This window comes from Gorilla gorilla, chromosome 12, assembly GCF_029281585.2.
Source record: "Gorilla gorilla gorilla isolate KB3781 chromosome 12, NHGRI_mGorGor1-v2.1_pri, whole genome shotgun sequence".
Taxonomy (NCBI): domain Eukaryota; kingdom Metazoa; phylum Chordata; class Mammalia; order Primates; family Hominidae; genus Gorilla; species Gorilla gorilla.
The window spans coordinates 97,526,537-97,539,284 of NC_073236.2; the positions used below are offsets into that span (position 1 = coordinate 97,526,537).

The following is a 12,748-nucleotide window of genomic DNA, read 5'->3' on the forward strand; positions in this document are numbered from 1 at the left end:
CAGCTGCAACTGGTGCATATATTATGAACACATGCCGTCAAAAGGAAAGAATTCTCTGACAGAGGAGAAGGTATATGAAAAATTTAAGTGACTGGCCACCTTAAAAACTCATGGGAAAATTTTCTACCTCAGTCAAGTGTCCTGCATAATTTACTCAAGAAAAAAATGGGGCTTAGCTTTAAATACTGCTGGCACACTGGAGAAGATAAACTAAGACAACGAAATATATTTAAAGGTTAGGTGTGTTTCTGATTTTGGTATTTACTGAATGGCAATACTACTATGAAGCAACGTAGCAGAATTTCATTAAGCCCTTAGCACACACATCATTAGCATTTACTTTTGGTCATATCTGATGACAACTTATGTCCTTCCCATATCACCACCATCTAGCAAAACCATAAAATAGCTCTCTTCAGTAATAGGGAAGTTGACTTGTCCTTTGAACCACAGCTTCATAAAAGGATTCTACCCTATTTATCCATAGGAATTTAATTTGACCTCTAAAGAAAAATCCTGAAGAATGAAGCCTCTCCCTCTCCCTCTCCCCACGGTCTCCCTCTCCCTCTCTTTCCACGGTCTCCCTCTGATGCCGAGCCGAAGCTGGACGGTACTGCTGCCATCTCAGCTCACTGCAACCTCCCTGCCTGATTCTCCTGCCTCAGCCTGCCGAGTGCCTGCGATTGCAGGCGCGCGCCGCCACGCCCGACTGATTTTCGTATTTTTTTGGTGGAGACGGGGTTTCGCTGTGTTGGCTGGGCTGGTCTCCAGCTCCTAACCGCGAGTGATCTGCCAGCCTCGACCTCCCGAGGTGCCAGGATTGCAGACGGAGTCTCGTTCACTCAGTGCTCAATGGTGCCCAGGCTGGAGTGCAGTGGCGTGATCTCGGCTTGCTACAACCTCCGCCTCCCAGCCGCCTGCCTTGGCCTCCCGAAGTGCCAAGATTGCAGCCTTTGCCTGGCCGCCACCCCGTCTGGGAAGTGAGGAGCGTCTCCGCCTGGCCGCCCATCGTCTGGGATGTGAGGAGCCCCTCTGCCCGGCTGCCCAGTCTGGGAAGTGAGGAGCGCCTCTGCCCGGCCGCCATCCCATCTAGGAAGTGAGGAGCGCCTCTTCCCAGCCGCCATCACATCTGGGAAGTGAGGAGCGTCTCTGCCCGGCTGCCCATCGTCTGAGATGTGGGGAGCACCTCTGCCCCGCCGCCCCGTCCGGGATGTGAGGAGCGTCTCTGCCCGGCCGCCCCGTCTGAGAAGTGAGGAGACCCTCTGCCTGGCAACTGCCCCGTCTGAGAAGTGAGGAGCCCCTCTGCCCAGCAGCCACCCCGTCTGGGAAGTGAGGAGCGTCTCCGCCCGGCAGCCACCTCGTCTGGGAGGGAGGTGGGGGGGTCAGCCCCCCGCCCGGCCAGCCGCCCCATCCGGGAGGGAGGTTGGGGGATCAGCCCCCCGCCCGGCCAGCCGCCCTGTCCGGGAGGTGAGGGGCGCCTCTGCCCGGCCGCCCCTACTGGGAAGTGAGGAGCCCCTCTGCCCGGCCAGCCGCCCCATCCGGGAGGGAGGTGGGGGGGTCAGCCCCCCGCCCGGCCAGCCGCCCCATCCGGGAGGGAGGTGGGGGGGTCAGCCCCCCGCCCGGCCAGCCGCCCCGTCCGGGAGGTGAGGGGCGCCTCTGCCCGGCTGCCCCTACTGGGAAGTGAGGAGCCCCTCTGCCTGGCCACCACCCCGTCTGGGAGGTGTACCCAACAGCTCATTGAGAACGGGCCATGATGACAATGGCGGTTTTGTGGAATAGAAAGGGGGGAAAGGTGGGGAAAAGACTGAGAAATCGGATGGTTGCCATGTCTGTGTAGAAAGAGGTAGACAGGGGAGACTTTTCACTTTGTTCTGTACTAAGAAAAATTCTTCTGCCTTGGGATCCTGTTGATCTGTGACCTTACCCCCAACCCTGTGCTCTCTGAAACATGTGCTGTATCCACTCAGGGTTGAATGGATTAAGGGCGGTGCAAGATGTGCTTTGTTAAACAGATGCTTGAAGGCAGCATGCTCGTTAAGAGTCATCACCACTCCCTAATCTCAAGTACCCAGGGACACAAACACTGCGGAAGGCCGCAGGGTCCTCTGCCTAGGAAAACCAGAGAACTTTGTTCACTTGTTTATCTGCTGACCTTCCCTCCACTATTGTCCTGTGACCCTGCCAAATCCCCCTCTGCGAGAAACACCCAAGAATGATCAATAAAAAATAAAAATAAAATAAAAAAAAGGAAGAATAAAAAAAAATGAAAAATAAATGATACTGTAGAATATTATAATCTTATTTTATCCACTTATTCAACATTAATTAAAGGCACTCCCATGAAAAAAAAAAAAAGAAAACCCCTCTAGAAAATGTAAACACCTTAAGATGATAATGATCATTTTCCTGTCAATAAATTATGTGATACTCGATACTATAAATTCTAATTTCACAGGGGCTAAAAAAAAAATCACACATAAAACTGTCTATAGTATAAAAAATGACTTTACTTTTTAATTAAAGAAAAAATACAAATCCCTACAAGATAATTTCATTTTTAATGTTATGAAAAACTTCATTTATTTGAAAATACTTTGCTTAAAATGTTTATTCCAAATTTTCTTACCACTAATTTATTAATCCTGTTTAATATCAAAACTGAGATGATCTATTTTAGGCTGTACACAAATGTCAATAGTGAAGAGTCACTTCAATTCCAATTGCTTTCAATGATATGCTATACATAAACTCCAAGATAAAGCTGTTCAGAGTTGCCAATAACATTATGAAACTTTACATATGTATTTCTCTCAGTGTCTTAATATCACTATTGGAAACATAATTAGTTGGACATATTTTTCCATTAAAGGAAAATACAGTAATTAACATGAATTATGCTCATCTATGAAATAATTATTTTCTCAAATTATTATATAATCAATACCCCCATCAATCCATTTCATAGACTGCCTGTGTTCCAGGTAACAGAGTAACTCAAAGAATGAACCATCTTAGCATATTATAAAATAGCAAAGTTAATTATGAAGTATAATTTAAAAATCAGTTGGAAAAAAATCTCTAATTAATAAGGTTATTAAAAAGAATTAAGAGTTAGTGTTATGTGAAAAGAAAAAGTTCCACAGAGATGGTTCTGTGGCTCCAGAAAAAGAGCCATTAACAAAACTGATCCTAGACTCACTTTAGAGACATAGGAATTATGACTAAGGATAATTAGAAAAGGACCAGAAAGGACAACTTACAGAAAATAAGTTCCTGGGGAATAGTAATTATAGCTAGTTAACTGTATTTATATTTCATGACATTGACAAGTAGGTGCTAAATAACTCATGTGTCATATAAAATACTGTGTATATGCTGGGAAAAAAGCAATTTTTAAATTTCTTTAAAATATTTCAGAATTTTCTTTACTGAAATACCTTAGTAGATACAATATGAGAGAAAATATCTTTAAAATTTTTCTCAATTTACATAAAATTACAATGTACTGTTTTTTCAGCATATTAAAAAGACTTTGGAGACCAAGGTAGATCACTTGAGCCCAGGAGTTTGAGACCAGCCTGGGCAACATAGAGAGATTCCGCCTGTACAAAAAAAAGAAAAGGTTTTAGCAGGGCATGGTGGTGTACACCTGTAGTCCTAGCTACTCCAGAGGCTGAGGAATGAGGACCACTTGTGCCCAGCAGTTTGAGGTTACAGTGAGCCTGGGTGACAGAGTAAGACCGTGTCTCCTAAAAAAGTTTAAAAAAACTAATATAAACTATTTAAAATAAGCTTTTAAAAATGTGAATAGCAATCAAACATCGTTATCATTTTCTATTATAGGTTTTAAAATACTTATATGTACCCTCGGGTTCTGAGTCTGTATATTATATATAGGAGATTTGTTCTTCCCTCTCTATACAAAGCTTATATTCCCTATAAAGCCCACATACATTAACAGATCTAGCTCCTTATCCTACTCTAAAAATCCAAAATCCTCCTATAAAAATCAATTCATAACCAAACAAAATTTTTTTCTGGCTTGATCTTGGCGGTCCTCAAAGTTGACTCTCTAAATAAATAAATAAATAAATCAAGCAAGCAAGCAAGCATAATATAACACTTTATTAGTCAAAGTGGTTTCTATCAAGTCTTTTGCCAAACCCTCAGGTCCCTTATCCTTTGTCATTGACATATTTATCTCACTGTCACTAACGAAAAAGATCAATCCTTTCTTCCATCTAACTCTCCACTGTAAATACACAGACCCAGAGTACATGAGGCTCAGAGGGAAAAGAGTGGGAATCACAAAACCGGGCAGAATGATACTCACCTTTCCTCCACAATAAGTTTCCCGCCTCCATACCCTCAGGGTCTCTCAGCATCTCTTTCAAATGTCTACGGTCTTCCATTCTCTGCTTTAACCATTTCAAACATGCATTCTCTTTTTTTCTACCACTGATGACCTATCTTTGCACCTAAAGGTTATCATTGTCTCGATATATATTCACAGTTATCAGGGCTAGAAGTTGTGGTTCTCAAAGATCCCTTCTCAAATTCTCAGGATACTTGCCTCATCAATTACCACCCCATTTCCCCGTATTGGTCTTCCTCTCTGCTGCCTTTTTGTCCTCAACCTATCTTTGTGTTCAAGTCTATCACATATTTTTGACAAATTTTAAAAAGTAATTAAAACTGGCCTTCAACATAGCATCCTCTCCTAGCTATTACCACCGTCTTCCACTCAAGTGAATTTTTTGAGAGTGGCTATATTTGTTGCTCTCAATTCTACAATTCCTCTTAATTGCTGCTTCTCAAAATACTGGTATTTGATTTGCAGTTCTATTACTCCCTTAAAATTGCTTTTGGAGAGGTTTCTAATATTGCTGTAAATGCCAAATCCAATGGTCATCTCTCAGTCTTTGTTTTATTTGACATCTCTGTAAGCAGCTGGCAATGTGCATCACTTTTTGTGCTATGCTGAAATGTTGGAGCTCCCAGTGGAACTATGCTGGACTGCCTTCTCATTTTACATCCTCTATGGCTTCAACTATCATCCATAAGAGGAACATTCCCAAATTCTTACTGCTAGCCAAGACTAACATGAGCACTAGATCCACATGTAATTCAGCTACCAATATGTAACTCTACATACCATATACACCCTAAACAACATTCAGAAACTGAATTCACAATCTTTCTTCTATATCTGCTTCTCATTTGCTGGTTGGCTATCTCCTACTCAGCTAGAATTTGGGAGTTATATAAAACTCCTCCCTAGGTTAATAATTTACATTGACTTATCGAAGTAGGAAGGCAAGCCAATAAATGTCCTCACTTTTCCCACTGCCAAAATGGGCATAATCATGCCTATCCCCATATACTCTACCAATAAATCAGTAAGAGACATCAAATGATATGTTCAAATCTTGATTCATGTGAAAGAATAATAAATTCTTTCTTGGTGGTTGAAGTAAGGGAAAAGGTACACTACATCTGCTCCAAACTCAGAACAACAGGGTCTTGATGACTGTTTGTCTCAACCTTGAAAACTCCCAATACTGGAAAGTTAGAAGTCCCATTATACTGGGCTCGTAAGCTTCAGAGCTTAAATTAATTTTTTCAGGTTTCTGCTAACAACCACAGAGGGTTCAGAATAAAGCTATTTAAACTATGATGATTTTAATTATGTTTCTGTATTGACAACAGAATTTTAAGAACACATGAGTGCCTATCACCTATGTTCAATATGAAATGAGACACACAAAACGATGATTCAGTTCCTGCCCTCAGTAAACTTATCATCTAGTTGGAAGATACTAACTTCACACAAATACTGTAACATAAAAAACCTGTAAGTATAATCAGTGGATTACACAAAAATTCTTTATTTTAAATAATAAAGAATAAACTTTCAGAACTTTTTGGGAATTAAAAAAAACGAAATGGAAAACAAACTATAATCACAAGTAATCCACATAAGAAACTAGTTTTATATTTCCAACTTCAACTTTCAAAGAAAATATTGTAAAAAGCAAGACTCTTTTTAACTTTACAACACAATTACCTTTACTTGAGACTGATTTTTTCACTGAGGCCACATGATCTTCAGAGATTGCAAGACGCCTCAAAACATCAGCCAAAGCCGCCTTTAGCACAGTGATTTCATCTTCTTGTTGCTGAACTCGTGACTCAAGAGCTGACAGGCGATCTTGAACATCAGAAGTACTTGCAGCAGAAATACTATCATCTATAAAATAAAATAAAATATAGAATATTTTTAAGTAAACTGCTTGAGAAGTAATTTCTGATAAGAAAAACCATCCCAGATAAGACTTAACAAAAGATGAGAAAAATTCTGGCTAGGTGAAGTGGCTCGTGCCTGTACTTCCAGCACTTGGAGGGGCCAAGACGGGCAGATCACCTGAGGTCAGGAGTTGGAGACCAGCATGGCCGACATGGTGAAACCCCGTCTCTACTAACAACACAAAAAATTAGCCAGGCATGATGATGCGCTCCTGTAATTCCAGCTATCTGGGAGGCTGAGGCACAAGAATCACGTGAACCCCGGAGGTGGAGGGTGCAGTGAGCTGAGATTGCACCACTGCACTCTAGTCTGGGCAACAGAGCAAGAGTCTGCCTCAAAAAAAAAAAAAAAAAAAAAAAAAAGAAAGAAAATTTCAAAACAAAAAACTCCATAACATCTCATCATGTTGACACATATTAACTTCTATAAAGACTTTTATAGCTATCTGAATTTAAAATAAGTTAATAAACTTCACAAATCATTAAAATGGTAACAATTGTCCCCATGGTCAAATTTCCCCTATTTTTACAACATCATCTTAATTGGTTTTCTCACAAAAAGGCTCCCTAAATACATCATCTTGTAGACATCAGGAAACTTCCAAGACAGCATTAACCTTTCTTAATTACATTATTATCACAGTTCTCTATGAAAACAGAAAAGGCATATAAATCACCTGTTTGGTTTTATGTATCAGATAGGCAGTCTGTCACCTTAACCAACAATGATGAGGAAGCATCTTTACTACTTTACTTTTTACTATCATACTCTCCCACACCCCACAGAAGTCAGTATTGCTATGTAATTAACAAAAGACCTTTTGCTGCTCCTTCTCTCCACCTAACACCACAACCTCTCTTAAAAAAAGGTTTTTATGAAGTACATACTTAATATTTGCCTTAGGTATGTAACAGCAACAAGAGAAAGACTATTCAAATAAGGCTTAGCTATACCACAGCAATTACAAAGGACTTGCAAAGTTATGTAACTTTAGACTATACTACTGTATTTGTTGGGTCAGTAAGAATCCAAACATATAGAAACATCAATTGCTGGCTGGGCACGGTGGCTCATGCCTGTAATCCCAGCACTTTGGGAGGCTGAGGCGGGCAGATCATGAGGTCAGGAGATCGAGACCATCCTGGCCAACAAGGTGAAACCCCGTCTCTATTAAAATACAAAAAATTAGCCGGGCATGGTGGCGTGTGCCTGTAGTCCCAGCTACTTGGGAGGCTGAGGCAGGAGAATTGCTTGAACCCAGGAGGCAAAGGTTGCAGTGAGCCGAGATCACGCCACTGCACTCCAGCCTGGCAACAGAGCAAGACCCCGTCTCAAAAAAAAAAAAAAAAAAAAAAAAAAGAAACATTAATTGCTATTGGTTCATTCAGTATAAGCAGGAAAATTCAGGGAAATAACTGTTAAAAACACCCTTGGCTTACACTGAGGGCAGGTTTTAGACTCTAATGTAAGAGCTGTTTGGACCACACTGAGATCATTTAAATGACTGTTTCAGTCATTCAGACAATAAGGCAGAATGTACTGTTTTTTTCCCATACTGAGATAATATGCTATGGAACTTAATTTAATTCAAAGTTTAAAACCACCACCACAACATTTAAAAACCAAAGCTATCACCATTACATTATGGAACAGTAAACAATATTCATATTTCATATTTAAGATCATATACACCACCAGATCTCCCATGCATACACATGTACTCTCTTCTGTCTTTACTGGTATTTCACTGACAGTCTTATCTTTGAGAAGTAGATATTGAAGGAAAAGTTGGGTTTCATCTTTAATCTAGACTTCAAATTCTGGTTCCATATTAACTAGTTACATAATCTTAGGCAAGTTCTTTGAGCATTAATTTCTTCACCTTTAAATAGGATTGTTTTAAGGAGGGTGTGCCTAGGATATGTACAAAGTACAGAAGTTAGAATTTGAAAACTTTGAGCACATTTGTTACTTAAATGCAGATGTGTCCAACTCTGAGATGCTTAAGGAATGATAAGAACAATTCAGTCTCTCGCCTTAGAAATTTTTATATTTTAAGTATTTTTCACTTCCACGGTGGTCTAGCTGAATTCTAGCTGATCTATATTCTTTGTAAGTATGTTAGACTATGGTCACTATTCTTTCTACCCAGAATTCTTTCCTATTCTCCTTCTTCTCACAGGAAGAATAGCCACTCTTGTCTTTTGTGAAACTCCACCATATTTCTTGGTCCTAGTAGAGCTGTCAATCTATGATGCTTCACTTTACCCTCTGCGCCCCATACTATGAGACTGAACCATATAAAATGACCTTTTCAGTTGTATAAATATTACTATTAGAAATTTCAGCTGGACAAGGCAGCTCACGACTGTAATCCTAGCACTTAGGGAGGCAAAGGTGGGCGGATCGCTTGATCCCAGGAGTTCGAGACCAGCCTGGGCAACGTAATGAGAACCCATGTCTACAAAAATGGAAAAAATTAGCCGGGCATGGTGGCATGTGTTTGTAGTCCCAGCTACTCAGAAAAGTGAAATGGGAGGCTCACTTAAACCCAGTCAAAGATGGGTTTAATTCAAGGATGCAGTGAGTTTTAATTACACCACTGCACTTAAACCTGGGTGACAGCGGAAGACCCTATCAGAAAGAAAAGAAAAAAGAAAAGAGAAAAAAAGAAGAGAAGAGACAAGACGAGAAGAGAAGAGAAAAGAAAAGGAAAGAAAAGAAAAGAGAAAAAAGGGAAGGAAGGGAGGGAGGAAAGGAGAGAGGGAGGGAGGAAGGAAGTGAGTTAGTTAATATGGCTCAATCTAATACTACCACAGGAGTAGTAGTCATGAGATATCGGATAGGCCAAATGAAGCCCTCTTGAATTTCCCAGAGATAGTTATAGCCCATCCACCTGGGTTCTCCAGCTACCAGGATGTCACCCTAGGACTGTCAAAAATAAAGGTGGTTCTAACTACCTTGTGTTCCAGTTATAGTCTCTGAAGCCTTGGCCCTTCAATTCTGAGAGCTGCTCCAATATTCCTCCCAGCTAATTACGTAACCTAATAAATTCACTTTTTGCAAGCCATTATTTGTAAACCAAAGGCCGTGATTAAGTCAGTAAACTATATGGATATATTTTTCTAAAATGTTCTCAATTCATGAAAGATGAGCTATATCTTTATATTATGACCACAGATAAAATGCTTATATGATTTTTGTAAACATATAACCTGCTTAATTATTCTGGGAAGGCAGCTGAACTACTACATCATCAGGCTATAATGCCAAGGTTAGGGTGCTAGGTTTTAGTACCAGCTTGGTAACTTTTACCTTCAGCAAACTTTTACAAACTTTGATTTTTTAAAAAATGACTAAGGTGTTTAAGTTGTGTGAAACTTGGATAGTGACAAGAAAGGTGGTTCAGCTTGTAAAATTCCTACCAAACCCTGATAGACACTGTGAGACACAAGAACAATTTTTCAAAGGGCATAACATATACACAGTTAACAATTGCCTGCATTTATATTGTGCCTTTCAAATTTATTACCTCAGCTCCCCCCCAACACACACACATACACACACAATCTATATTTTATACTGGAGGAAATAGCTCAAACTAAATAACTTGCTCAAGGTCACCAAACTAATCTAGGTATCTCAGACTCACAGACAAGTCTTTTGACTCTCACCTTACGTGCCTTTTATTTTATTCCATGCTGCATTCTAACAATAATCACATGAGGACCAAACAAATACATCCTTTCACAAAGCCACGCAAGGGGCTTAAACTACTGAGTGATTTAATCAGTTTTTTGTTTCAGGAAGATCATTTTGGTCGCTGTGTGGAAACAGATTGGAACAGGGTAAGAGTAAACACAAGAACAGACAGGAGGCTATTGCAGTAACCCATGTGAAAGGTGATGATGGCCTATGTTAGGGTTAAGATGTTCAAGTATCTCAGTTTCTCCAGAACAAGTATGTCTCCTATCTCACTATAAATATTATCATAATGCCCCCTCTTTCACTCTCAAGTTCCCTGACTTGGATGATCAATTACAGGGTCACTATAGCCAAGGCAACAAGCAATGGCAACGTAACAGAGCATAGTAGTTGATCACCAGAGTTCCTCATAGCTCTAATTCCTTCCTGTCTAAAATCCTGGCTCTTAACCCTTTCAGGGGCATGAATTTCTTTGAGAATTCAATAAAAGCTGTGGTAGAATAGTGCATTAACTCTGGTATTACACTGACTAAATACATCTATCTGTTTGCTTTTTTTTTTTCTTTTTTGAGACTCACTCTGTCGACCAGGCTGGAGTGCAGTGGTGCAATCTCACTGCAACCTCCGCCTCATGGGTTCAAGAGATTCTCCTGCCTCAGATTCTATTAGCCGAGGCTCGGAGTAGCTGGGAGATTACAGAGGCGCATGCCACCACATCCAGCTAACTTTTATTATTATTTTTTTGTAGATATGGAGTTTTGCCATGTTGGTCAGGCTGGTCTCAAACTCCTGACCTCAAGGGATCTATCTGCCTGCCTTGGCCTCCCAAAGTGCTGGGATTACAGGTGTGAGCCACCACGCCTGGCCATCTGTTTGCTATTTACCAACTCTGTGACTGCTTTCTTCAAGTGTAATTTACTCATGTGAACTGGTACTTACATCAGGCTTGGGATGATTAGATGAAATAATGCATGGCATGGCAACACAGGGTGGTTTCAGTAAGTTACTATCCTATAGTGATGTTCTTTATTGCACTGTTTATTATTGCCACAAAATTAGAAATGACCTAAAGTCTAAGGATGAGGTTAAATAAGCTGTAATATGTCCATACCATAGAATATCATGGAATAATTTAAAATAACAGAGTAAGAGCATAAGCTAAAAATTTGAAAAATCTACAAGATGACTTAAGTGGAATAAGCAAACTGCAAAACAATATGTACTGAATAATTTATAGACACACACCAAAACACACTTTTAAAAATTAACACAAAAAACACATATATACACACACACATATGTATATATAATGTACACAGAAAGAAGTTGTGAAGTACACACATCAAACTGGTAACTGGGTTACCTCTGGCTAGGAAGGTGAGATTAGAAAAGAGGAAATACAGAGAAATTTTTGCTTTTTAGTGTATGTATTCCTGTATTATTCGAATTTCACAATAAAAATGTGTATTAATTTATGCCCTTTAAGGTAAAATGCATTGCTTCTGAAGCTTAACTTCTTAAAACAAGTTTCCTCCAGTTACAGTGTTCCAGTGTTATAAGGAACATAGCAAAGGAGAACGCAAATAACTTAAATTTCTATCACAGATTACTGAAACAAGAACAGACACTATCTTGAAGTCCAACAACCCATCTCATCGTTTTATAAATAAGTAAACTAAGACTCTGAGACATCAGGTGAGTTACCCATGGCCACACAGCAAACGAGTCAGAGTTCCTTCCTCTGATGACTATATTATCCATTGCTCTTGTTCTTTCCATTTTGAAAACTTTGCTCTTATTTTTTTTCCCTCCCAATCTCTAAGATGCCCCCATTCTCATTCACAATAAACTAAGGGATATAACTGTTCAGTAAATGAATATATTTTCTGAGGGCTATTAACATTCCCTTTTCTTGATCAAGTAGATCAGATCATTTTCCTTACACCCCACCCCCCCGCCTTTTTATAGATTAGGAGTATAAGCTAAAAATGGTAATCCCCTCCCTTTAAACATTTTTTGGTAATTGCCCCCTGGTTTTTAAAAATCGTTGCCCCTTCTCAAAATAGTTTCTAGCTTTGAAGGTTAAAATATGAAATACAAATGAATTCTCAAGCATTTTTGAACTCGTTAAGAAAAAAAGTAAAGAATGAAGAGAAAACGGAGATCCACAAACCTCTTACTGTCAGTCTAATCTATTTACCGGCATGAGTCAGTCTCTTTTTAGAATTACAAGGAAATTTACATGTGACTTCGTAAACTTTATCAAGTTTGAAATATTACAGTTTAAGGAATACAATGATAGCTATTCATTATGCTTTTATTACACTGAATCACAGTTAATTTTTTTCTGAAATGTGGAGAAATGTGTCACCTTTGCAAAGGTAAGTATATTGTGTTTCATTATAAATATCCAAAAGTTGGCAATCCAGTATCATATCAGAGTAAGACATGCCTACACATTCTAGTACCTTTGGATTTTTACCGATTTTATATCTTTCTAAAACAGAATACTTACTGTCTTGTTTTCTTAGTGGGGGTATACAATCATAATGTAACCACTTCTTGGTGACTCAGTCTTCATTTAGAATATTAATTACTACGCTGCAAGCACTGTGGTGAAATGATGCCCTAGAGGCTATTATACTTCTAATTAAATAATTGAGAACCATGGCTCAGGCCTATAATTCAGCACTTTTGAGACGTTGAGGCAGGATGATTGCGTGAGCCGAGGAGTTC

At 39.6% G+C, this 12,748-nt stretch overlaps 1 protein-coding gene across 4 annotated transcripts in view; it reads right to left on the minus strand.

The window, feature by feature from the left end:
• Nucleotides 1-12,748, minus strand: part of EML4 (EMAP like 4) — a 167,777-nt gene that overhangs the window by 84,204 nt on the left and 70,825 nt on the right. For all 4 annotated transcript variants that reach the window (XR_010129993.1, XM_031007213.3, XM_031007223.3 and 1 more), the window contains one exon: nt 6,068-6,250. Coding sequence is in view for 2 of the 4 variants with exons in the window: in XM_031007213.3 (XP_030863073.2) it covers nt 6,068-6,250 (183 nt within the window). In the remaining 2 variants the exon portion in view is untranslated. The remainder of the gene's footprint in view (nt 1-6,067; nt 6,251-12,748) is intronic.